The sequence below is a fragment of the Nerophis lumbriciformis genome, linkage group LG27, assembly GCF_033978685.3.
Source record: "Nerophis lumbriciformis linkage group LG27, RoL_Nlum_v2.1, whole genome shotgun sequence".
Lineage (NCBI taxonomy): Eukaryota > Metazoa > Chordata > Actinopteri > Syngnathiformes > Syngnathidae > Nerophis > Nerophis lumbriciformis.
In genome coordinates, this window is record NC_084574.2 from 33314559 (window position 1) to 33341365 (window position 26807).

Below are 26807 nucleotides of genomic sequence, written 5' to 3' on the forward strand. Positions count from 1 at the left end.
AGCTAAATGTGTTGGTTTTCTGACAATGACTTGTCTCTTCAGCATTGTCCACACGTTTAAGTCAGGACTTTGGGAAGGCCATTCTAAAATCTTAATTCTAGCCTGATTTAGCCATTCTTTTACCACTTTTGATGTGTGCCACAGAACCACAGAACTTTCCTCCAGAAGGTCTTATCTTTGTCCATGTCATGTCAGCTGTTTGGTCACAAAACCCAGCAATATGTTTGGATGAGAAATGGTGAGGCCTTTAATCCCAGGAACACCACCCTACCGTCAAGCATGGTGGTGGTAGTGTTATGCTCTGGGCCTGTTTTGCTGCCAATGGAACTGGTGATTTACAGAAAGTAAATGGGAAAATGAAAAAGGAGGATTACCTCCAAATTCTTCAGGACAACCTAAAATCATCAGCCCGGATGTTGGGTCTTGGGCGCAATTGGGGGTTCCAACAGGACAATGACCCCCAAACACACGTCAAAAGTGGTAAAGCGATGGCTAAATCAGGCTAGAATTAAGGTTTTAGAATGGCCTTCCCAAAGTCCTGACTTAAACGTGTGGACAATGCTGAAGAAACAAGTCCATGTCAGAAAACCAACAAATTTAGCTGAACTGCACCACTTTTGTCAAGAGGAGTGGTAAAAAATTCAAGCAGAAGCTTGTGGATGGCTACCAAAAGCGCGTTATTGCAGTGAAACTTGCCAAGGGCCATGTAAGCAAATATTAACATTGCTGTATGTATACTTTTGACCCAGCATATTTGCTCACATTTTCAGTCGACCCATAATAAATTCATAAAAGAACCAAACTTCATGAATGTTTTTTGTGACCAACAAGTATGTGCTCCAATCACTCTAGCACAAAAAAAAAAAAGTTGTAGAAATTATTGGAAACTCAAGACAGCCATGACATGATCAATCAATCAATCAATCAATCTTTATTTATATAGCCCTAAATCACAAGTGTCTCAAAGGGCTGCACAAGCCACAACGACATCCTCGGTACAAAGCCCACATACGGGCAAGGAAAAACTCACCCCAGTGGGACGTCGATGTGAATGACTATGAGAAACCTTGGAGAGGACCGCATATGTGGGTAACCCCCCCCCCTCTAGGGGAGACCGAAAGCAATGGATGTCGAGTGGGTCTGACATAATATTGTGAGAGTCCAGTCCATAGTGAATCCAACATAATAGTAAGAGTCCAGTCCATAGTGGGGCCAGCAGGACACCATCCCGAGCGGAGACGGGTCAGCAGCGCAGAGATGTTCCCAGCCGATGCACAGGCGAGCGGTCCACCCCGGGTCCCGACTCTGGACAGCCAGCACTTCATCCATGGCCACCGGACCTGTGCCCCCCCCCCCCCCCTCAAGGAAAAGGGGAGCAGAGGAGAAAAGAAAAGAAACGGCAGATCAACTGGTCTAGCAGGGGGGCTATTTAAAGGCTAGAGTATACAAATGAGTTTTAAGATGGGACTTAAATGCTTCTACTGAGGTAGCATCTCTAATTGTTACCGGGAGGGCATTCCATAGTACTGGAGCCCGAATAGAAAACGCTCTATAGCCCGCAGACTTTTTATGGGCTCTGGGAATCACTAATAAGCCGGAGTTCTTTGAACGCAGATTTCTTGCCGGGACATATGGTACAATGCAATCGACAAGATAGGACGGAGCTAGACCGTGTGGTATTTTATACGTAAGTAGTAAAACCTTAAAGTCACATCTTAAGTGCACAGGAAGCCAGTGCAGGTGAGCCAGTATAGGCATAATATGATCAAACTTTCTTGTTCTTGTCAAAAGTCTAGCAGCCGCATTTTGTACCAACTGTAATTTTTTAATGCTAGACATAGGGAGACCCGAAAATAATACGTTACAGTAGTCGAGACGAGACGTAACGAACGCATGAATAATGATCTCAGCGTCGCTAGTGGATAAAATAGAACGAATTTTAGCGATATTACGGAGATGAAAGAAGGCCGTTTTAGTAACACTCTTAATGTGTGACTCAAACGAGAGAGTTGGGTCTAAGATAATACCCAGATTCTTTACTGATTCGCCTTGTGTAATTGTTTGGTTGTCAAATGTTAAGGTGGTATTATTAAATAAATGTCGGTGTTTAGCAGGACCGATAATCAGCATTTCCGTTTTCTTGGCGTTGAGTTGCAAGAAGTTAGCGGACATCCATTGTTTAATTTTATTAAGACACGCCTCCAGCTGACTACAATCCGGCGTGCTGGTCAGCTTTAGGGGCATGTAGAGTTGGGTGTCATCAGCATACCAATGAAAGCTAACACCGTATTTGCGTATGATGTCGCCTAGCGGCAGCATGTAAATGCTAAAGAGTGCAGGGCCAAGAACCGAACCCTGAGGGACTCTGCACGTTACCTTAACATAGTCCGAGGTCACATTATTATGGGAGACGCATTGCATCCTGTCAGTAAGATAAGAGTTAAACCACGACAAAGCTAAGTCTGACATACCAATACGTGTTTTGATACGCTCTAATAAAATATTATGATCGACGGTATCGAAAGCAGCGCTAAGATCAAGAAGCAGCAACATAGATGACGCATCAGAATCCATCGTTAGCAGTAGATCATTAGTCATTTTTGCGAGGGCTGTCTCCGTAGAGTGATTTGCCCTGAAACCGGATTGAAAAGGTTCACAGAGATTGTTAGACACTAAGTGTTCATTTAGCTGCTGTGCGACAATTTTTTCGAGGATTTTCGAAATAAAGGGAAGGTGGGACACCGGTCGGTAGTTTACCATGAGGTCAGGATCAAGGTTAGGTCTTTTGAGCAGAGGATGAATAACCGCTTTCTTGAATGCTAGGGGAACAGTGCCAGAGGAAAGTGATAAGTTTATAATATTTAGCACTGATGGACCTATTAATACAAAAAGCTCCTTGATAAGTTTCCCAGGAAGTGGGTCAAGTAAACATGTTGTTTGTTTTATCCCACTTACACGCTGTAATAGTTCCTCTAATGTTATTTCATCAAAAAGAGAGAGACTATTTTGTATTGCAGTATCCGTCGTAGATACAGTTGTATCTGTGTTCATAGAACCCAGTTGTAGCTGGGATGCGTTGTCTTTAATCTCCTTTCTAATGAGTTCAATTTTCTTATTGAAGAAATTCATAAAGTCATCTGCCGAGTGGGTGGAGCTATTGGGAGGAGTCCCTTGTTGGGTTAGCGATGCTACTGTACTAAACAACAAATGTTTTTTAATGATGTTCTTTACAAGTGTATGTAAACTTTAGACCACGACTGTACCTCATACTAACTAACTTGCAAAGTGCAGTTTGGAATTGTTCAATGATAAAAAAAAAAAAAAAAAGCAGTCCAGAAGACAGGGCTGGCATACAGTATGAACTAAGCATCCTGACTCTAGACCAAGGGACAAGTGTGCCCTGACTGCCAATCAGGGACGGGGTGAGGAACTCGCTCTCAGGCTGAAGAGAAGGTAGCAAAAGGAGACAAACAAGAAGTGGATCTGAAAAAAGTACTGGAAAGGAAACAATACAAAGCGCAGAACATAAATTAAAATAAAGTCCAAACCTGTCATGACAGTTTTTTGTTGTTGTTTTTAACCACAAAAAGTCATTTTAAACCTTTGTAACTATAATACTTTAATAGGATGTCAAATATCAATCATTCTTACTATATTTCTTGAATAAAATATTTTAAAAAAAAAAGCTATGAAATATACTGTAATATTGTACATGGTAATTGGGATTTGTTATATATTGTATATATTATATAAAAATATAATATACCAGTATGCATTATATACTGTATATATAATATGTAAATGTTACAAATATGTTATCTTTATATTGCTATTATGGTATAATTTTAGTCTACTTTATACCTGCATTATCCTTTCCATCCTTACTGGGGCAGTATAGCTCGGTTGGTAGAGTGGCCGTGCCAGCAACTTCAGGGTTCCAGCTTCCCAGCTTCTGCCATCCTAGTCACTGCCGTTGTGTCCTTGGGCAAGACACTTTACCCACCAGTGCCACCCACATTGGTTTAAATGTAACTTAGATATTGGGTTTCACTATGTAAAGCGCTTTGAGTCACTAGAGAAAAGCGCTATATAAATATAAATCACTTCACTTCACTTTCCCCCCTTTGTAACGGAACTACTGTGTGGAACAATTTCCCTTGTGGATCAATAACGTTTGTCTAAGTCCAAGTCCAAGGTGTACGCTATTTGTGTTTTTAAAAATGGAAAGAAAATATACTTAATACTGCTTAAATCATTTTACATTTATACAGTACATGCCAATTATTTGGACACATTATCTCCTCATTCAATGCGTTTTCCATATTTTCATGACTATTTACATTGTAGATTGTCACTGAAGGCATCAAAACTATGAATGAACACATGTGGAGTTATGTACTTAACTCCACATGTGTTCATTCATAGTTTTGATGCCTTCAGTGACAATCTACAAAGTCATCAAAATAAAGAAAACACAAGGTTTGTCCAAACTTTTGGCCTGTACTGTATGTTCTAAGCACATTTACTAGGAATTGCTAATGTAACAAATGTAACATCACACATGTGATGTTAATTATGAGTACTTTAGAAAGCAGAACATCATAAATGTGTTCTACATGGTCTGTGGTATAATGTTTTTCTAGAAATAATAATGGGTCTAGTTTTTAATGTAATACATTTCAAAAGTGTTATGTTTTTTTTCAAACTAAAAGTCTAATAATGTTGCTCTTTGTTTTATGTGTAGACAGCGGATGACAAGGCAGAGTCAAGCAAAACAGAAGAAATATTTGTCAAGTTGTTCAGGGAGCAAGAAAGACTAAAAGGACTCCAGACAAGGCTGGAGTACCAACAACAGACCAAGGTCTTGGCTGAAAGTAAACATAGACAAGTCCAGGATCAACTGATGGCGACTAAGGCTTGTCATTCCAGTATCACCAATCAGTGTAACAAGACCAAGGCCGAGGGTAAGACTCTCTCATTGCTCTGGAATGTGTTTGGAATACTGTAAGTATTTAGGATTTTACATATCAAACATAAACTCAAGACCAGCATTAACTGTTGAGTATATCTTTGTTTCAAAACATCCACAGATGCTACTTTATATCCAAGGCTATATGCATCAGAATAGAGCCATTATCCTCAACTGGGCTCTTATAGGGCCCTATTCTTCCATTTGCACTGAAAGGGGTACGGCTCTTATTTTACAATTTTGCCCATCATTCGCAATCCATTTCTAAGACAAGACGACATGTCTTTCTTTTTTTTTTTTTGCATTCAAAGATATACGTACGGCAATGACATGTGGCTCACAATTAAGCTGATGGGTAGTCCTCTATTGCGCGAATAAACAAACCCCTTTAAAAACATCCAAAAACGGCAACAATATCCATCCATCCATCCATCCATCTTCTTCCGCTTATCCGAGGTCGGGTCGCGGGGGCAGCAACCTAAGCAGGGAAGCCCAGACTTCCCTCTCCCCAGCCACTTCGTCCAGCTCTTCCTGTGGGACCCCGAGGCGTTCCCAGGCCAGCCGGGAGACATAGTCTTCCCAACGTGTCCTGGGTCTTCCCCGCAGCCTCCTACCGGTCGGACGTGCCCTAAACACCTCCCTAGGGAGGCGTTCGGGTGGCATCCTGACCAGATACCCGAACCACCTCATCTGGCTCCTCTCGATGTGGAGGAGCAGCGGCTTTACTTTGAGCTCCCCCCGGATGGCAGAGCTTCTCACCCTATCTCTAAGGGAGAGCCCCGCCACCCGGCGGAGGAAGCTCATTTCGGCCGCTTGTACCCGTGATCTTGTCCTTTCGGTCATAACCCAAAGCTCATGACCATAGGTGAGGATGGGAACGTAGATCGACCGGTAAATTACTGAAGACGCCGCACCGATCCGCCTGTCGATCTCACGATCCACTCTTTCCTCACTCGTGAAACAAAACTCCGAGGTACTTGAACTCCTCCACTTGGGGCAAGATCTCCTCCCCAACCCGGAGATGGCACTCCACCCTTTTCCGGGCGAGAACCATGGACTCGGACTTGGAGGTGCTGATTCTCATCCCAGTCGCTTCACACTCGGCTGCGAACCGATCCAGTGAGAGCTGAAGATCCTGGCCAGATGAAGCCATCAGGACCACATCATCTGCAAAAAGCAGAGACCTAATCCTGCAGCCACCAAACCAGATCCCCTCAACGCCTTGACTGCGCCTAGAAATTCTGTCCATAAAAGTTATGAACAGAATCGGTGACAAAGGGCAGCCTTGGTGGAGTCCAACCCTCACTGGAAAAGTGTCCGACTTACTGCCGGCAATGCGGACCAAGCTCTGGCACCGAGCATACAGGGAGCGGACCGCCACAATCAGACATTCCGTTTCCCCATACTCTCTGAGCACTCCCCACAGGACTTCCCGAGGGACACGGTCGAATGCCTTCTCCAAGTCCACAAAACACATGTAGACTGGTTGGGCAAACTCCCATGCACCCTCAAGGACGGCAACAATACTTTATTTTAATTTTCCTGAGGGAAAATCTCCTGAAGGAATCAATAAAGTACTATCTATCTATCTATCTATCTATCTATCTATCTATCTATCTATCTATCTATCTATCTATCTATCTATCTATCTATCTATCTACATGTCATAACCTGCTAAACCAAGTATTAGCAATATTGTTATTATTAGCGCTAACACAGAACTACTGTTAGCTTTAGGTAAATATCTTAAGCAGTTATTAACATACTGAGTTAATGAACCGCTACTTTGCCTCTGAGTTGGTAAAAGTTCATGCTAGATGATAAATCATGCCACTCACTATTTATTTATATCTGCACCTTATTGCTATTTTATCCTGCACTACCATGAGCTAATGCAACAAAATTGTGTTCTTATCTGTACTGCAAAGTTCAAATTTGAATGACAATAAAAGGAAGTCTAAGTAAGTCTAAGTCTAAGTCGCATGTATAGTAGAAGGTTGTTGTCATAAACCAAGAAGTTGGTCAACTTTGACATTCAACTTAAAGCCCAGAGATTGCGAGAACGTCACAAAAAGATGCTTGTTTGCGCCCATCCATCCATCCATCCATCTTCAACCGCTTATCCGGAATCAGGTCGCGGGGACAACAGCTCTAGCAGAGACCCCCAGACTTCCCTCTCCAGAGCAACATTAGTGACTTCCTCCTGGGGAATCCCGAAGCGTTCCCAGGCCAGATAGAAGATGCAATCCCCCCCATCTGGTCCTTGGCCTGCCGCGGGGTCTCCTCCCAGTGGGACGTGCAACGAGGAGCTCCCTAGGGAGACGCTTGTGAGGCATCCGCACAAGATGCCCGAACCACCTAAGCTGGCTTCTTTCCAAGCGAAGGAGCAGCAGCTCTACTCCGAGTCTCTCTCGGGTGACTGAACTTCTCACCCTATCTCTAAGGGAGATGCCAGCCACCCTTCTGAGGAAACTCATTTCGGCCGCTTGTATCCGCGATCTTATTCTTTCGGTCATGACCCACACTTCATTACCATAGGTGAGAGTTTGCGCCCACCTTTAGTTTTTTTTATTTATTTTGTACCTGCGTGAGGATTATGATTTATTCTTAATACAAAAGAGAAGATATGCACATCCCATTTCTCTGCATTTTAGGATTGTAGGGCAAGTGATTGTTTTATTATGTTTGGAGTTTGTATTTCTTGTTTAGGACTACTACTTCCGGACGGCTTCGAAGCGATTCTGGACCACGATCCACCGCCTCAGGAAGGGGAAACAGTGCACTGTCAACACCATGTATGGTGAGGATGGTGTTCTGCTGACCTCGACTGCGGATGTTGTGGATCGGTGGAGGGAATACTTCGTCTTCCTATGAGGAAGCAGTGCCTGGGGAATCTGTGGTGGGCTCTCCTATTTCCGGGGTGAGGTTGCCGAGGTAGTTAAAAAGCTCCTTGGTGGCAAGGCCCCAGGGGTGGATGAGATCCGCCCGAAGTTCCTTAAGGCTCTGGATGCTGTGGGGCTGTCTTGGTTGACAAGACTTTTCAACGTCGCGTAGACCTCGGGTGCGGTAACTCTGGATTGGCAGACCGGGGTGGTGGTTCCACTCTTTAAGAAGGGGAACCAGAGGGTATGCTCTGACTATCGTGGGATCACACTTCTCAGCCTTTCTGGTAAGGTCTATTCAGGTGTACTGGAGAGGAGGCTACGTCGGATAGCCGAACCTCGGATTCAGGAGGAACAGTGTGGTTTTCGTCCTGGTCGTGGAACTGTGGACCAGCTCTATACTCTCGGCAGGGTCCTTGAGGGTGCATGGGAGTTTGCCCAACCAGTCTACATGTGCTTTGTGGACTTGGAGAAGGCATTTGACCGTGTCCCCCGGGAAGTTCTGTTTGGAGGGCTCAGAGAGTATGGAGTATCGGACTGTTTGATTGTGGCGGTCCGCTCCCTGTATGATCAGTGTCAGAGCTTGGTCCGCATTGCCGGCAGTAAGTCGGACCCGTTTCCAGTGAGGGTTGGACTCCGCCAAGGCTGCCCTTTGTCACCGATTCTGTTCATAACTTTTATGGACAGAATTTCTAAGCTCAGTCAGGACGTTAAAGGGATCTGGCTTGGTGGCTGCAGGATTAGGTCTGTGCTTTTTGCAGATGATGTGGTCCTGATGGCTTCATTTGGCCAATATCTTCAGCTTTCACTGGATCGGTTCGCAGCAGAGTGTGAAGACTGGGATGGGAATCAGCACCTCCAAGTCCGAGTCCATGTTTCTCGCCCGGAAAACGGTGGAGTGCCATCTCCGGGTTGGGGAGGAGATCTTGCCCGCAAGTGGAGGAGTTCAAGTACTTCGGAGTCTTGTTCACGAGTGAGGGCGGATCGGTGCGGCGTCTTCAGTAATGCGGACGCTGTATCAATCCGTTGTGGTGAAGAAGGAGCTTACCGGTTGATCCATCCTCACCTATGGTAATGAGCTTTGGGTTATGACCGAAAGGACAAGATCACGGGTACAAGCGGACAAAATTTTGTTTCCTCCGCCGGGTGGCGGGGCTCTCCCTTAGAGATAGGGTGAGAAGCTCTGTCATTTGGGAGGAGCTCAAAGTAAAGCTCCTTCACATCGAAAGGAGCCAAATGAGGTGGTTCGGGCTACCGGAAGCCACAGGGAAGACCCAGGACACGTTGGGAAGACTGTGTCTTCCGGCTGGCCTGGGAACGCCTCGGGATCCCCCGGGAGGAGCTGGACAAAGTGGCTTGGGAGAGGGAAGTCTGGGCTTCCCTGCTTAGACTGCTTCCCCCGCGACCTGACCCAGGACACGTTGGGAAGACTGTGTCTTCCGGCTGGCCTGGGAACGCCTCGGGATCCCCCGGGAGGAGCTGGACAAAGTGGCTTGGGAGAGGGAAGTCTGGGCTTCCCTGCTTAGACTGCTTCCCCCGCGACCTGACCTCGGATAAGCGAAAGAAGATGGATGGGTGGATGGCACGAGCAATAGTACTACTTGCTGGATCTGCTTTTCACTGTTACTAAAACTTTTTGTTTTGTATCAGGCCGTATTCATCAGGTAGTGCTTGCCGTATGTTGCCATGGTGATGTATATGGGGTGCCAAATGTAAAAGTTCAGTCACACTTTTCTAGCAGTTATATATCTCAGATATATATCATTTTTCTCAGATTTAACTCACTTTTCTCATATTTAGCTAATGTTCATCACATTTAAGTTTAAATTAAATGTTGACTCAAAATAGTATATCTATAGGTAAATCTAAATCTTAAAATCTAAATCTTAAGTCTAAATGTTATCTCCAAACCTAATTATTAAATAGAAACCTATATTTTAAATCTAAATATTAAATCTAAACTTAAATAGTTATATCTAGATCTAATTATTACATCTAAAACTTTAGTCTAAATCTAAATGTTACATTGAAACTCAAATGTTAAATCTCAATCTCGGATCTAAATCTAAATCAGTGACGTGCGGTGAGGTTGATGGCTGGTGTGGCACTGACTTCATCACAGTCAGATTTACAAACATATGAACCCTAAAGAGTATCTTATTCACCATTTGATTGGCAGCAGTTAACGGGTTATGTTTAAAAGCTCATACCAGCATTCTTCCCTGCTTGGCACTCAGCATCAAGGGTTGGAATTGGGGGTTAAATCACCAAAAATGATTCCCAGGCGCGGTGCCGCTGCTGCCCACTGCTCCCCTCACCTCCCAGGGGGTGAACCAGGGGATGGGTCAAATGCAGAGGACACATTTCATTACACCTAGTGTGTGTGTGACAATCATTGGTACTTTAACTTAACTTTAACTTTACACATACAAACTGTAGCACACAAAAAACCACATTTAATAAAAAAAAACGTTATTATGGTCTTACCTTTATTTAGAAATTAAGTCCATGCGCCGCAACTAAAGCCCTCACTTAAACTTTTCACGTGCAAGATTGAATCTATTTAAAAAAGTGTAACCGAGGGTTTATAAATGTCGCCTATACTCTATGAAACTACAAAATAACAAACACAGAGGCTCCAGTTTACACGAGGACCACTTTATTTACCTTCTTTCAAAAACCTCCGCAACGTGACATCACTTCCGCTCTTAGCGCCTTAAAAATAAGAGCTCAAGGCATATACTGTGTAACAGCGCATACCAGGAACTTAACATCACAAAGAGGAAAGCCCATGAAAATAGGTTACAAAAGTTATTTAATAAGAAGCCAAAAAGTGCAAAAACAATAATGTTCGTGTTGGAGGAGTTGTGAATTAAGTACACCTGCAGTCTGCAGGTGTATCTAATGTTGTGTCCCTGCAGTCATTCACAACTCCTCCAACACCAACATTATTGTTTTTGCACTTTTTGGCTTCTTATGAAATATTTTTTTTAAATAGATTCAATCTTGCACGTGGAAAGTTTAAGTGTGGGCTTTAGTTGATATAACAATTCTACGGCGGGGGTGCAGGAGGCGAGCCTCAGCCAGTGCGTCTTTTGCAGCCGTTTTATGATTGCTCAGCACAAGAAATACTTTACACACATACAGTTGTTGACAAAATACACTGTACATTATATACCTCAGCTAACTAAACTATGGAAATGTATAATATAGTTCATATAGCAATACAGTCTCACTGCACAGCAGGCCAGCAGTTAGCCGAGTCATTGCGCAATCCATGTTGCGGCACTGAGTGACGTGCCTCAACTGGCTGCTGTTCACCGCACCGTCTCTTCTCAGTATTTGAACGGCAAATGTGAAAATTCAGCGATTTTGAATAAAAATAATCTAAAACTGGTGAAGTTAAATGGAAAATAACTTTATAGTATAATCACTGGATACATATAACAATTTAATATTTTTTTTTCTTTTTACATTTTTTTCTTTCCATGATGGCAGGTGAGGCCCCGCCTCACCTGCCTCTAGTGACTGCACGTCACTGATCGAAATCTAAATGTTAAATCTAAATCCAAAAATGTTGACTCTAAAACTAAATGTCAAATATAAATCTTAAATATAAATCTGTCACGACGGGGTTTTCTCGGCTTACTGCAGGGTTTGTTCTCCCGAAATGCAGACGGACCACTCCGGACATGGCATGCAGGTAAAAACATGATTTAATTCTCAAAAAAAAAAACGGAAAACAAGCCGAAGGCACTACGTGCTGATCGCACTTGGAGCTATCGCTATCACTTAGCATGGACTTGAGACAAGTAATACTCACGAAGACAATGATACCACTTAGCATTGGCTAGAAGACAAGCAAAACTTTCACAGGTTGCATGAAGCAAACAGTGACGCCAGGCCGACTGACCGGCAAAGGCAGGCTTAAATAATGCCTCTGATTAGTGCTCGGGAAGCAGGTGAGCGGGCAAACACTAATCAGAGACAGGTGAACACAATGAGCAGCCATCAATCAATCAATCAATGTTTATTTATATAGCCCTAAATTACAAGTGTCTCAAAAGGCTGCACAAGCCACAACGACATCCGCGGTACAGAGCCCACATAAGGGCAAGGAAAAACTCACAACCCCAATGGGACGTCGATGTGAATGACTATGAGAAACCTTGGAGAGGACCGCAAATGTGGGTAACCTCCCCCGCACCCATCTAGGGGAGACCGGATGCAATGGACGTCGAGTGGGTCTGACATAATATTGTGAAAGTCCAGTCCATAGTAGATCTAATATAATAGTGAGAGTCCAGTCCATAGTGGGGTCAGCAGGAGACCATCTCGAGCGGAGACGGGTCAGCAGCGCAGAGATGTCCCCAACCGATGCACAGGCGAGCGGTCCAACCCATGGCAACCAAAACAAACTCAGAGGTGCACACACAGGAACTGAAGGAGTCCAAAACTAACAGAAAATACAAAACATGATCCGGACCACAGATCATGACAGTAGCCCCTCCTCAAGGACAGATTCCAGATGTCCAACAAAACAAGGCAAGATCAAGAGTCATGGGAGGGCGGAGGGGGGACTTGGCGGTGGGTCGCCAGACCAAGCGTCCCCGCAACCAGCGAGGGAGAGTCAGGTGGCGGTGACGCGTTGAACTCCGCTGCACTTGGCGAGGCGGGCGACCAGGGAACGGCCAGATCCGTGGCCGACAGGGAGGGGGGCAGGAGTTACGCCAGAACCTCAGCAGTCTTTGAGTCCTTCCCCCAAGTCTTGGGCGTCGCTGCTGTTGGCGCCAAAGGCGTCCATGAACCGTCCAGAGACGAGGAGGCAGGCACGTCGTCGGCGAGGCAGGCGTGGAAGCAGCAGACGTCGACGAGGCAGGCGTGGAAGCAGCAGACGTTGTCTGGGCAGGCTTGGAAGCAGCAGACGTCGTCGGGGCAGGCGTGGAAGCAGCAGACGTCGGCAGGGCAGGCGCGAAGCAGCAGACGTTGGCGAGGCAGGCGTGGAAGCAGCAGACGTCGGCGAGGCAGGCGTGGAAGCAGCAGACGTCGGCAAGGCAGGCGTGGAAGCAGCAGCTGGTGCTTGCCGTGGTGCAGGTTCGGGTGCTAGCCGTAGTGCAGCTACTGGTGCTAGCCGTGGTGCAGCTACTGGTGCTAGCCTTGGAGCAGCTACTGGTGCTAGCCTTGGAGCCGCGACTGGTGCTAGCTTTGGAGCAGGAGCTAGCCTTGGAGCAGCAACTGGTGCTAGCCGTGGTGCAGCAACTGGTGCTAGCCATGGTGCAGCAACTGGTGCTAGCCGTGGTATAGGTTCGGATGCTAGCCATGGTGCAAGTTCGGGTGCCAGCCTTGGAGCAAGTTCGGGTGCTAACCATGTTGCAAGTTTGGGTGCTAGCCTTGGAGCAAGTTCGGGTGCTAGCCTTGGAGCAGGAAGGGGTGCTAGCATTGGAGCAAGTTCGGGTGCTAGCGTTGGAGCAAGTTCGGGTGCTAGCCTTGGAGCAAGTTCGGGTGCTAGCCTTGGAGCAGGAAGGAGTGCTAGCCTTGGAGCAGGAAGGGGTGCTAGCCTTGGAGCAGGAAGGGGTGCTAGCCTTGGAGCAGGAAGGGGTGCTAGCCTTGGAGCAGGAAGGGGTGCTAGCCTTGGAGCAAGTTCAGGTGCTAGCCTTGGAGCAGGAATGGGTGCTATCCTTGGAGCAGGAAGGGGTGCTATCCTTGGAGCAAGTTCGGGTGCTAGCCTTGGAGCAAGTTCGGGTGCTAGCCTTGGAGCAAGTTCGGGTGCTAGCCTTGGAGCAGGAAGGGGTGCTATCCTTGGAGCAAGTTCGGGTGCTAGCCTTGGAGCAAGTTCGGGTGCTAGCCTTGGAGCAGGAAGGGGTGCTAGCCTTGGAGCAGAAACAAACTCAGAGGTTCACAAACAGGAACTAAAAGGAGTCCAAAACTAACAGAAAATACAAAACATGATCCGGACCACAGATCATGACAAAATCTCAATGTGAGCGGCTAATGTTAAATCTATACCTAAATATTGAATCTAAATCTTGCAGCAAACATATTAAATTGCGTTGTTTACAGTTTATACATGACAAAATCACAAAGTAACAGCACCGCGAAATGACGAACAATACATACAAATAGAAATAGGTGAATTCATGCTGACTGCCTTGGTGTAAGAAGCAATTCCATTCATTGTCAAACGCAAAAGTGCAGCATCAGGTGTTTATGTCTCTAATTTGTCTTTGTGCAACACACCATGCACACTCATACATTTGGTACCGGTACCAAAATATTGGTATCGGGACATTACTCGGACACTGCGTTCAAACTTTAAGTGCAATATTATGTTTCACCTTCCTGGAAACCTGGATTTACTACAGTCTCGGAATGAGTAAAAGTACGTAAATCGACGGGAGAATACACAGAATGCCAGATTAAGGGGTTGCTCCACCCAAAGTGGGCATATTGGATTAAGGCGCTGAATTTGCTGACATCTGTGCCAAATTCTTCATCTTGCCTCCTATACTGAGCAGGCTGCTGTTCCACCGCTGCAGCAACTGTTTCTGGATTAAGGTGACAGATCGATGCTGTGCATCCAGAATCTGCACAGTTGCACATCCATCCATCCATCCATCTTCTTCCGCTTATCCGAGGTCGGGTCGCGGGGGCAGCAGCTTAAGCAGGGATGCCCAGACTTCCCTCTCCCCAGCCACCTCATCCAGCTCCTCCCGGGGGATCCCGAGGCGTTCCCAGGCCAGCCGGGAGAGATAGTCTTCCCAGCGTGTCCTGGGTCTTCCCCGTGGCCTCCTACCGGTCGGACGTGCCCGAAACACCTTCCTAGGGAGGCGTTCGGGTCGCATCCTGACCAGATGCCCGAACCACCTCATCTGGCTCCTCTCGATGTGGAGGAGCAGCGGCTTTACTTTGAGCTCCCCCCGAATGACAGAGCTTCTCACCCTATCTCTAAGGGAGAGCCCCGCCACTCGGCGGAGGAAACGCATTTCGGCCGCTTGTACCCGTGATCTTGTCCTTTCGGTCATCACCCAAAGCTCATGACCATAGGTGAGGATGGGAACGTAGATCGACCGGTAAATCGAGAGCTTTGCCTTCCGGCTCAGCTCCTTCTTCACCACAACGGATCGATACAGCGTCCGCATTACTGAAGACGCCTCACCGATCCGCCTGTCGATCTCACGATCCACTCTTCCCCCACTCGTGAACAAGACTCCGAGGTACTTGAACTCCTCCACTTGGGGCAAGATCTCCTCCCCAACACGGAGATGGCACTCCACCCTTTTCCGGGAGAGAACCATGGACTCGGACTTGGAGGTGCTGATTCCCATCCCAGTCGCTTCACACTCGGCTGCGAACCAATCCAGTTGCACACCTTTTATCACTAAACACATGGGAGAATCCATGTGTCAAATAGTGTGTTGACGAGCTTAGGTACCATGACCATATATTGCTATTTCTACACAAGATTGATAAAGTTACCGAGGTCAAATGTTACCCACGTAATGTAAAAAAAATATACTGCCAAAAGTATTTGGCCACCTGCCTTCACTCACATATGAACTTGAAGTGCCATCCCATTCCTAACCCATAGGGTTCAATATGATGTCGGTCCACCTTTTGCAGCTATTACAGCTTCAACGCTTCTGGGAAGGCTATCCACAAGGTTGCGGAGTACGTTTATAGGAATTTTCCACCATTCTTTCAAAAGCCCATTGGTGAGGTCACACACTGATGTTGGTCGAGAAGGCCTGGCTCTCAGTCTCCGTTCTAATTCATCCCAAAGGTGTTCTATCGGGTTCACGTCAGGACTCTGTGCACCATTGGTGAGGTCACACACTGATGTTGGTCGAGAAGGCCTGGCTCTCAGTCTCCGTTCTAATTCATCCCAAAGGTGTTCTATCGGGTTCACGTCAGGACTCTGCACCATTGGTGAGGTGACACACTGATGTTGGTCGAGAAGGCCTGGCTCTCAGTCGCCGTTCTAAGTCATCCCAAAGGTGTTCTATCGGGTTCAGGTCAGGACTCTGTGCATCCACACTAGACTCTGTCATCCATGTCTTTATGGACCTTGCTTTGTGCACTGGTGCACAGTCACTGAGCTCCTGAGAGCAGCCCATTCTTTCACAAATGTTTGTAGTATCAGTCTCCATGCCTAAGTGCTTGATTTTATACACCTGTGCTCGGGCCAAGTGATTAGGACACCTGATTCTCATCATTTAGATGGGTGGCCAAATACTTTTGACAATATAGTGTATATCCGCATCGGGTAACCACCCTCATTATCATAGGCTTTTATTTCTGTGTTTTTGTTGTACAGTTTCCAAGCTCCAGGCAGAACTAGACAAACTGCGGTTGCACGTCATCTTCACACAAGCTGTCACTGCAGACCTGCATTCCAATGTTAAAGCCACCAAGAGCGCAACACGCAAAGTAGGAATCAAGAAGTCCCAGGCTGAAGATCAGAAACTCAAGCAGGTGGGCTTTCCGAACTCAATCCATTCTTGAATCCATTGAAATGTGAGTTTCACAATGTGTATGTCCAAGCAGAAGCAGCTAAAGTGTCAATCATGGACACTAAGATGCGACAGAAAATCATCCTCTGGATTACTTCCTCCAGCAGCAAGACGCTACCGCAGAAGCCCAGAGATAGAACAATAAAACAAACAATAAAACATTCATTGAGACATTTGACGGAGGCAAAATCCGAGATGCAGAAGACTCTCGCAAAGCTCCTTAAACATTTTTTTAAATTATATTTACTTTATTTTGATTGGGACCTATGAATATTATAATCTACATTTAAAAATGGTTTCTTGTGGTCAAGATACAGCCACGGTCAAAAGTTGACATATACTTGTAAAGAACATAATGTCATGGCTGTCTTGAGTTTCCAAAAAAATCTACAACTCTTATTTTTTTGTGATAGAGTGATTGGAGCACATACTTGTTGGTCACAAAAAAAATTCATGAAGTTTGGTTCTTTTATGAATTTATTATGGGTCTACTGAAAATGTGAGCAAATCTGCTGGGTCAAAAGTACCGTATTTTCCGCACCATAAGGCGCCCTGGGTTATAAGCCGCGCCTTCAATGAACGGCATATTTCAAAACTTTGTCCACATATAAGCCGCCCCGTGTTATAAGCCGCATCTAACTGCGCTAAAGGAATGTCAAAAAAACAGTCAGATAGGTCAGTCAAACTTTAATAATATATTAAAAACCAGCGTGATGTGGGCGCGCATGGAGTCGTATATCAACATGGACGGAGCTGCGTGAAAAAAGCCACCCGGCCTCTTCGCGTAAACTTACCTTAACCACTCGCTCATCTTTTCTTCATCCATCCATCCCTTCGAGTTAGCTTTTATGATGACGCCGGCTGGAAAGGTCTCTTTTGGCAAGGTCTTCCTTTTGAATATCACCATGGGTGGAAGTTTCTGGCCATTAGCATGGCAAGCTAGAACCACAGTGAAGGATGACTTCTCATTCCCTGTGGTGCGAATATTCACCGTACGTGCTCCCGTTGTATCCACAGTGCGGTTCACAGGAATATCAAAAGTCAGTGGAACCTCGTCCATGTTGATAATGTTCTCTGGCCGGATCTTTTTTTCCAGCTATCTTGTTTTTACAATATGCACGGAAAGTAGCCAGCTTTTCTTGAAAGTCTTTAGGCAGTTGCTGTGAAATAGTAGTCCGTGTGCGGATGGAGAGATTGCGTCTTTTCATGAACCGGAAACCTGTCGCTTAGTAGGAGCCATTTTGTGGTCTTTACAGATGTAAACACACAAAGGAAATGAAACGTAATATCCGCACGCTTCTTCTTCTACGCGGGCGGGTGGTTGCTTACAGTAGAAAAAGAAGCGCTTCCTGTTGTATGGGGGCGGGTGCTTACCTTGGCGGTTGCTTGCGTAGAAGAAGAAGCACTTCCTCTTCTACGGGGAAAAAAGATGGCGGCTGTTTACCGTAGTTGCGAGACCTAAACTTTATGAAAATGAATCTTAATATTAATCCATATATAAAGCGCACCGGGTTATAAACCGCACTGTCAGCTTTTGAGTAAATTTGTGGTTTTTAGGTGCGGCTAATAGTGCGGAAAATACGGTATACATACAGCAATGTTAATATTTGCTTACATGTCCCTTGGCAAGTTTCACTGCAATAAGGCACTTTTGGTAGCCATCCACAAGCTTCTGGTTGATTTTTTCATCACTCTTGACAAAATTGGTGCAGTTCAGCTACATTTGTTGGTTTTCTGACATAAACTTGTTTCTTCAGCATTGTCCACTAGTTTAAGTCAGGACTTTGGGAAGGCCATTCTAAAACCTTAATTCTAGCCTGATTTAGCCATTCCTTTACCACTTTTGATGTGTGTTTGGGGTCATTGTCCTGTTGGAACACCCAACTGCGCCCAAGACCCAACCTCCGGGCTGATGATTTTAGGTTGTCCTGAAGAATTTGGAGGTAATCCTCCTTTTTCATTGTCCCATTTACTCTCTGTAAAGCACCAGTTCCATTGGCAGCAAAACAGGCCCAGAGCATGATACTACCACCACCAGGCATGGTGTTCCTGGGATTAAAGGCCTCACCTTTTCTCCTCCAAACATATTGCTGGGTATTGTGGCCAAATAAGTAATTTTTTGTTTCATCTGACATCACATGGACACAGATAAGACCTTCTGGAGGAAAGTTCTGTGGTCAAAAATTCAACCAGAAGCTTGCCAGAAGCTAGTGGATGGCTACCAAAAGCGCCTTATTGCAGTGAAACTTGCCAAGGGACATGTAAGCAAATATTAACATTGCTGTATGTATACTTTTGACCCAGCAGATTTGCTCACATTTTCAGTAGACCCATAATAAATTCATAAAAGAACCAAACTTCATGAATGTATTTTTTGTGACCAACAAGTATGTGCTCCAATCACTCTATCACAAACAAATAAGAGTTGTAGAAATGATTGGAAACTCAAGACGGCCATGACATTATGTTCTTTACAAGTGTATGTAAAATTTTGAACGTTACTGTATGTATTGGATACACTTTGGTGTACATTTTGCTCCACAGTCACTTTCATAACTGTATTTTAAGTCCGTCTACAATAAATTGTCAGGCCCGCCCTATTATTCTTTGTGGCCCGAGATTGCCTGGAAAGAATGTGCATCAACTTTATTTCATCTTTATTGATTAATGTATCTAAATTTTGACAGAAAAAAAAAAAAGCATGAAGGCATCCAAATGCAGCTCGTAACTCAATATCATTTGACGCAACAAGCCACAGTAGGAAAGGGATTTATACGGCCTCATTCCTGGGTGGATCTCGCACGAGAGGAAGAGGAGGGGTTAATCATTTTGCTGTGCCGTCTGCTGAAAATGGTGGGAAAGCGCCACTCTACATAACAACTGACGCTGTGGTCAAAGTTGGAATGGCGGCCGAAATGGAAAGTGCACTCCCGCAATTTGTCACGTTTCATGTGTCAGGTAAACCAAATAGTGCCCTCTGAATCCCGTTCCTACTGTATTTCTTGCCTTTATTAGTTTGTTGGTAAACAACGATAATGATTTAAAAAAAAAAAAAAAGGAAACTGTAATATTATCGTGAAGCGGCCCTCCAAGGGCTTTGGTATCTGCGATGTGGCCCACGATGAAAATGACTTTGACGCCATTGGTCTACAAGATGCTGACTTGTGTAAGCGTTTACCAGATTGCAAATGAAACTACGCCTCGACCTCTCCAAAAGTTTCATTATTTATCTTTTGAAAATGTACACTATTTGAATATATAACTTAAAGTCGTACCCGCTATTTTTTTTCTAGACCTGCGTAAAAATGCTGATTTTAGCAGCATTTATGTCACTTCATGCCACACATCATGTTATTATGCACATGCCATGATTAGATGAAAATAATACATTTATCCTACCTTATTTGTGTTTTCTCATAGCTTGAAGCAGAGGGGGAGGAGCCCCCGCCCCTCTGTCTGAGAGCTTGGCTTAATATCCAAATAAGTACAAAACCAGTGAAGTTGGCATGTTGTGTAAATAAAAATAGAATACAATGATTTGCAAATCCTATGCAAAGCAAAAGCCATTTATCAACAACACCCAGAAACGCAGCCGGCTTTGGCTCATCTGAGATAGACTGATGCAAAGTGGAAAAGTGTTCTGTGGGCTGACAAGTTCACATTTCAAATTGTTTTTGGAAACTGTGGACAAACAAAGAGGAAAAGAACCATCCGGATTGTTCTAGGCGCAGAGTTCAAAAGCCAGCATCTGTGATGGTATGGAGGTGTATTAGTGCCCAAGGCATGGGTAACTTACACATCTGTGAAGGCACCAATAATGCTGAAAGGTACATACAGGTTTTGGAACAACATATGTTGCCATCCAAGCAACGTTATCATAGACGCCCCTGCTTATTTCAGCAAGACAATGCCAAGCCACATTTGGCTTGTGTTACAACAGCGTGGCTTCATAGTAAAAGAGTGCGGGTACTAGACTGGCCTGCCTGTAGTCCAGACCTGTATCCCATTGAAAATGTGCGGCCCATTATGAAGCCTAAAATACAACAACGGAGACCCCGAACTGTTGAACAACTTAAGCTGTACATCAAGCAAGAATGGGAAAGAATTGCACCTGAAAAGCTTAAAAAATTGGTCTCCTCAGTTCCCAAACATTTACTGAGTGTTGTTAAAAGGAAAGGCCATGTAACACAGTGGTAAAAATGCCCCTGTGCCAACTTTTTTGGCATGTGTTGCTGCCAGTATATTCTAAGTTAATGATTTTTTACAAAAAAAAAAAAAATCTCAATTCGAACATTAAATATCTTGTCTATTCAATTGAATATAAGTTGAAAAGGATTTGAAAATCATTGTATTCTGTTTTTATTTGCCAGTTTGCCACCTGGCCCGTGTCTGCCGCCGACTGACAAGGAATGCTAATAAACTCATAGATGGCTCTATGAGTCATAACAAGTGCTTTGCATTGCTGTAGTTACTCTTTGCACTTAGACTGCCTTGGTGAATCTTTAGGCCACATTCGTTTTAGTAACATCTTTTGTCTTGCCGCATCCAATGTCGTAGTTAAATTAAATCTAATCTAATTTGGAGTATATTTTTATTCTTTCATGCATAAAATAAATACAACACAAAGTGCTTTACAGTTTTGAAAACAATGCCCTGATGACCGACTTGCCCCATCATCAAGTGACACAAAAACACACATGCATACAATCATGCATGGCTGACTACAGATGAGCCAGTGGAATAAACACTATCACAAAAGCCGTCTGCGCCAGGAGGCCCTTAGACCACGGCCAATAGGATGCTGACACAAAACACACCCAAAGCCATGGCCGATATAATCCCTGACGCAGAGAGCTCTTTCCGAGGAACATTGGAAAGTAAAAATAATTAACAATGTATCGTAAGAACCATCTCTTTTGTGTGTCATTATCAAATGTCCAGCTCAGTAGCGTATAACCTCGCCCTCGTCTCAGGTTCCACATTGAAGAGGCGAGCCTCCGAGGGTGGTTTTTAAAGGGCATAGGTGATGATTGCGTGGTCAGCGGTCTCATCCGGCTGCCCACACTGCCCACACTCACATGATGCTCCATTCGCCAGGCCTTAATTACTCATAGATTAAGCAGAAAAAACATAGCCAACCCTTTTTCTCAGGCGGTTCAGCAAAGCAGTTCCTCTCCTTTAATGCCGGCTCCCGGGTCAAGGATGCGTGTGGGCCCGGCAGACTACCACTCCTGTTTTCAGGGTTCCGCCAGCCATGCCTCCGTAGACAGGTCTTCAGAGATGGACCTGAGCAGCTTTTGTGCCGCCCTGTTGTATGAATGGTAGGACTTGAGTCTTTTTAGAAGCAGCACTGTTGTGGTGGTGTTACGCAGCATATGCCAGTCATGTCTCCGGGATTTTACTGCTAGGGCAAGAGTAGCAGTTTCTTGTCGAACATCAGCTAGGGAAATTCCCTGAAACTGGAAGGCGGAGCTGAGGGTGGGCTTTAGGCAGCCACTTATGATCTGAAGAGCGTTTTTGGCAATGTCAACCTACCGGGCTTTTGCACAAGGCTGGGCACAGTATCCAGCTGTGGAGGAAGGCCAGGGCTTGCGTGGAGATTCGGTGAACCTTGGTGGATGCACCCCAGCTCGTTCCGGCGAGATGTTGGATTAATGAGACCCTTAATGAAATTCTGGGTGTTGTTTGAAGGAGAGTGACCTATCCATGCGTACACCAAAGTACCGCGGGGCTGGTTGGAATTCCAGGTGCTTGTTGTTGACAAATACATCCAGTTTCCTTTTTGCTTTGCTGTAATTGAGGTGGTAAGCTGCTGACCCTGTTTTTCCAATGCTGAGCTGTTGGCGCCACTTGCGCAGGTTGGCTGCTGGAATGCCATGTCCTGATTTAGGCCATCCTCCATCGCATACCATGTTGGTTGACGCATCATGATGGCCAGTGTAGCCATATTTACGGGATGTTACCTCCGGTGAATCATAGGTGTACATGTTGAGCAACATGGGTGCACGGACGGACCCCATTCCTCAGCCTCCTGGGCCTGCTGCGTTGTCCGTCACTGGTCTGTAGGGTGAAGCTAGGGTTTATCAGCATTTCCATGATGAACTTAACCATATGCCGATCTGGGACGTTCTTCAATAGCTTTAGGTGGGGTCTCATAGGATCCAGTAACACTACTCAAGCCTTTTCTTTGTAAAAGAAAAACCCATGATTAAGTATAAAGGATAAATCGCAAGTAAAACATATTGTGAAAAACATTTACGTATATAGATATGTAATAAATAAATAGAACTAAACAAAACCTAGCATAAATGATAAGAATAAAAAGTAAAGCACAAATGGCTTCAATGAAATTAATAAATATTAAGTAAAGGCCAAATCAAAAAGGTAGGTCTTAAGCTTGCTCTTAAAAACATGAACGTTCTCTGCAGCGCTGAGGTCTTCCGGCAAGCTGTTGTGGCCATAATAGTGGTAAGATGCCATAACGTGAATTTGTGTCCTGACTTTTAAAATACATAGGAGACGAGTGTTAGAGGATATCAGAGTCCGCAAGGGTTGTAGGGTAGGAGCAAATCTGAAAGATAAGAAGGCCCAATACAACACAATAATTTATAAACCATAAGAAGGACCATAGAATCTACCTTGAAACACACAGAAAGCCAATGCATGTGATTTTAAAACTGGTATAATGCGATCCCGTCTTATGCCGTCGTCCGTTTGGCAGATTATCCTCCTAACCTTGGTCTGGCTGGGGGGTATTCACTGTTTAGCATTCATAGTTTTTGTTTTAACATTGGCTTTGTGTTGCAGAATATTGGTCGAGAAATGACCAACATTTGATGGTCAAATCAATGTCAGAACCTGACAGTAAATAGACATCAGCAAAAGCATGTTGTTTCAACGTTGTGTTTGAGTTTCAAGTTCTCAACATTGTTTCGATGTCTTCTGCCTGCTGGGGCCCCTCTTGACTTCAAGTCATGTGCCTATGAAACTGGTGATTCCGGGTTTCCGCTGTACCTACACAACAAATGTTGAGTACATTTTGTAAAAACCCTGCTCTGCCAACAGGATATGTATGTGGAGCGCCTTACGAAAGAATTGGAGAGACTGACACAATTGATGGATGTATATGAAGCTCAGACCAACGCCCAGGCAGAGACAACACATGCTACTCAAGAGGCTTTATCTGAGGTATCTACTGCACAACATACAGTACCTACATGTGTTCCTCTGTCAAACTGGACATGTCACAAATCACACACATTGTTTATCTTTATTTTTGTTTCACCTGCAGTCTTACGATGTATCTTAACTACATGACAAAATCCTAATATGACAACTCATTTGGTTGAATTGATGATAGAGATGTAGATAATTTGTTTGTTGAGGACTATCCCAATTTGTCTTAATCAAAACAGTACAGGGAAAGTAATTTAACGTCAACTTAAAAGTGCTTAAGGCCAAGAAAAGAAGGGTTTCAATCGAAAAACTGAAATATCCATCCATCCATCCATCTTCTTCCGCTTATCCGAGGTCGGGTCGCGGGGTAAGCAGTCTAAGCAGGGAAGCCCAGACTTCCCTCTCCCCAGCCACTTCGTCCAGCTCCTCCCGGGGGATCCCAAGGCGTTCCCAGGCCAGCCGGGAGACATAGTCTTCCCAACGTGTCCTGGGTCTTCCCCGTGGCCTCCTACCGGTCGGACGTGCCCTGAACACCTCCCTAGGGAGGCGCTCTGGTGGCATCCTGACCAGATGCCCAAACCACCTCATCTGGCTCCTCTCGATGTGGAGGAGCAGCGGCTTTACTTTGAGCTCCCCCCGAGACAGAGCTTCTCACCCTATCTCTAAGGGAGAGCCCCGCCACCCGGCGGAGGAAACTCATTTTAGCCGCTTGTACCCGTGATCTTGTCCTTTCGGTCATAACCCAAAGCTTGTGACCATAGGTGAAGATGGGAACGTAGATCGACCGGTAAATTGAGAGCTTTGCCTTCCGGCTCAGCTCCTTCTTCACCACAATGGATCGATACAGCGTCCGCATTACTGAAGACGCCGCACCGATCTGCCTGTCAATCTCACGATGCACTCTTCCCTCACTCGTGAACAAGACTTTGAGGTACTTGAACTCCTCCACTTGGGGCAAGATCTCCTCCCCAACCCGGAGATGGCACTGCACCCTTTTCCGGGCGAGAACCATGGACTCGGACTTGGAGGTGCTGATTCTCATCCCAGTCGCTTCACACTCAGCTGCGAACCGATCCAGTGAGAGCTGAAGATCCTGGCCAGATGAAGCCATCAGGACCACATCATCTGCAAAAAGCAGAGACCTAATCCTGCAGCCACCAAACTGGATCCCCTCAACGCCTTGACTGAGCCTAGACATTCTGTCCATAAAAGTTATGAACAGAATCGGTGACAAAGGGCAGCTTTGGCGGAGTCCAACCCTCACCGGAAACGTGTCCGACTTACTGCCGGCAATGCGAACCAAGCTCTGACACTGATCATACAGGGAGCGGACCGCCACAATCAGACAGTCCGAAACCCCATACTCTCTGAAATATTAAAAAGCAAGTAATTCCACATAGGAAATGGCCCAAAGCACAACAATTAGCAGACAGAGATGTCTATAGCGGCAACCTAACATCAGCTTCCTGCGCTCCGTATGATTAGGAAATGTGCAAATTTAGAATTGGAAATGTTAAAAACCATTGTGGTCATACAGAAAATACATTTATATCACAGTTTGTTGAAAAGTGTGAATATTTATAGGGATGTCCGATAATGGCTTTTTGCCGATATCCGATATTCCGATATTGTCCAACTCTTTAATTACCGATACCGATAACCGATATCTGCAGTCGTGGAATTAACACATTATTATGCCTAATTTGGACAACCAGGTATGGTGAAGATAAGGTACTTTAAAAAAAAACTAATATAATAAGATAAATAAATTAAAAACATTTTCTTGAATAAAAAAGAAAGTAAAACAATATAAAAACAGTTACATAGAAACTAGTAATTAATGAAAATTAGTAAAATTAACTGTTAAAGGTTAGTACTATTAGTGGACCAGCAGCACGCACAATCATGTGTGCTTACGGACTGTATCCCTTGCAGACTGTATTGATATATATTGATATATAATGTAGGAACCAGAATATTAATAACAGAAAGAAACAACCCTTTTGTGTGAATGAGTGTAAATGGGGGAGGGAGGGTTTTTGGGTTGGTGCACTAATTGTAAATGTATCTTGTGTTTTTTATGTTGATTTAATAAAAAAAATAAAATTAAAATTAAAAAAAAGATACCGATAATAAAAAAAAACGATACCGATAATTTCCGATATTACATTTTAACTCATTTATCGGCCGATAGCCGATATTATCGGACATCCCTAAATATTTATTTTATAAATTATATATATATATATATACATACCGTATTTTTCGGACTATAAGTCACAGTTTTTTTCATAGTTTGGCCGGGCTCCAGTGCAACTTATATATGTTTTTTTCCTTCTTTATTATGCATTTTCAGCAGGTGCGACTTATACTCCGAAAAATACGGTAAATATATATATGTGTGTATATATATAGGTGTATATATATGTCTTAATAAGGTTATCCAAAAAATAGTGCTCGATACCGTAGTAGAGCGCAATATATGTATGTGTGGGAAAAAAAATCACAAGACTACTTCATCTCTACAGGCCTGTTTCATGAGGGGGTTCCCTCAATCATCAGGAGAAATCTCCTGATGATTGAGGGAACCCCCTCATGAAACAGGCCTGTAGAGATGAAGTAGTCTTGTGATTTTTTTTCCCACACATACATATAGGTGTATATTTATATATATTATATACATATGTGTGTATGTACATATATATATATATATATATATATATATATATATATATGTATATATATATATACATATATATATATATATATATATATATACATATACATATATATATATATATATATATATATATATATATATATATATATATATACATATATATATATATATATATATATATATATATATATATATATATATATATATATACACAGGTAAAAGCCAGTAAATTAGAATATTTTGAAAAACTTGATTTATTTCAGTAATTGCATTCAAAAGGTGTAACTTGTACATTATATTTATTCATTGCACACAGACTGATGCATTCAAATGTTTATTTCATTTAATTTTGATGATTTGAAGTGGCAACAAATGAAAATCCAAAATTCCGTGTGTCACAAAATTAGAATATTACTTAAGGCTAATACAAAAAAGGGATTTTTAGAAATGTTGGCCAACTGAAAAGTATGAAAATGAAAAATATGAGCATGTACAATACTCAATACTTGGTTGGAGCTCCTTTTGCCTCAATTACTGCGTTAATGCGGCGTGGCATGGAGTCGATGAGTTTCTGGCACTGCTCAGGTGTT

At 44.1% G+C, this 26807-nt stretch overlaps 1 protein-coding gene across 1 annotated transcript in view; it reads left to right on the forward strand.

Annotated features, from left to right (window-relative positions):
* Positions 1-26807, forward strand: part of LOC133624468 (coiled-coil domain-containing protein 40-like) — an 84884-nt gene that overhangs the window by 18619 nt on the left and 39458 nt on the right. The window contains exons 6-8 of the mRNA XM_061988040.2: positions 4745-4964; positions 16166-16323; positions 23427-23549. Coding sequence (XP_061844024.2) covers positions 4745-4964; positions 16166-16323; positions 23427-23549 — 501 coding nt within the window. The remainder of the gene's footprint in view (positions 1-4744; positions 4965-16165; positions 16324-23426; positions 23550-26807) is intronic.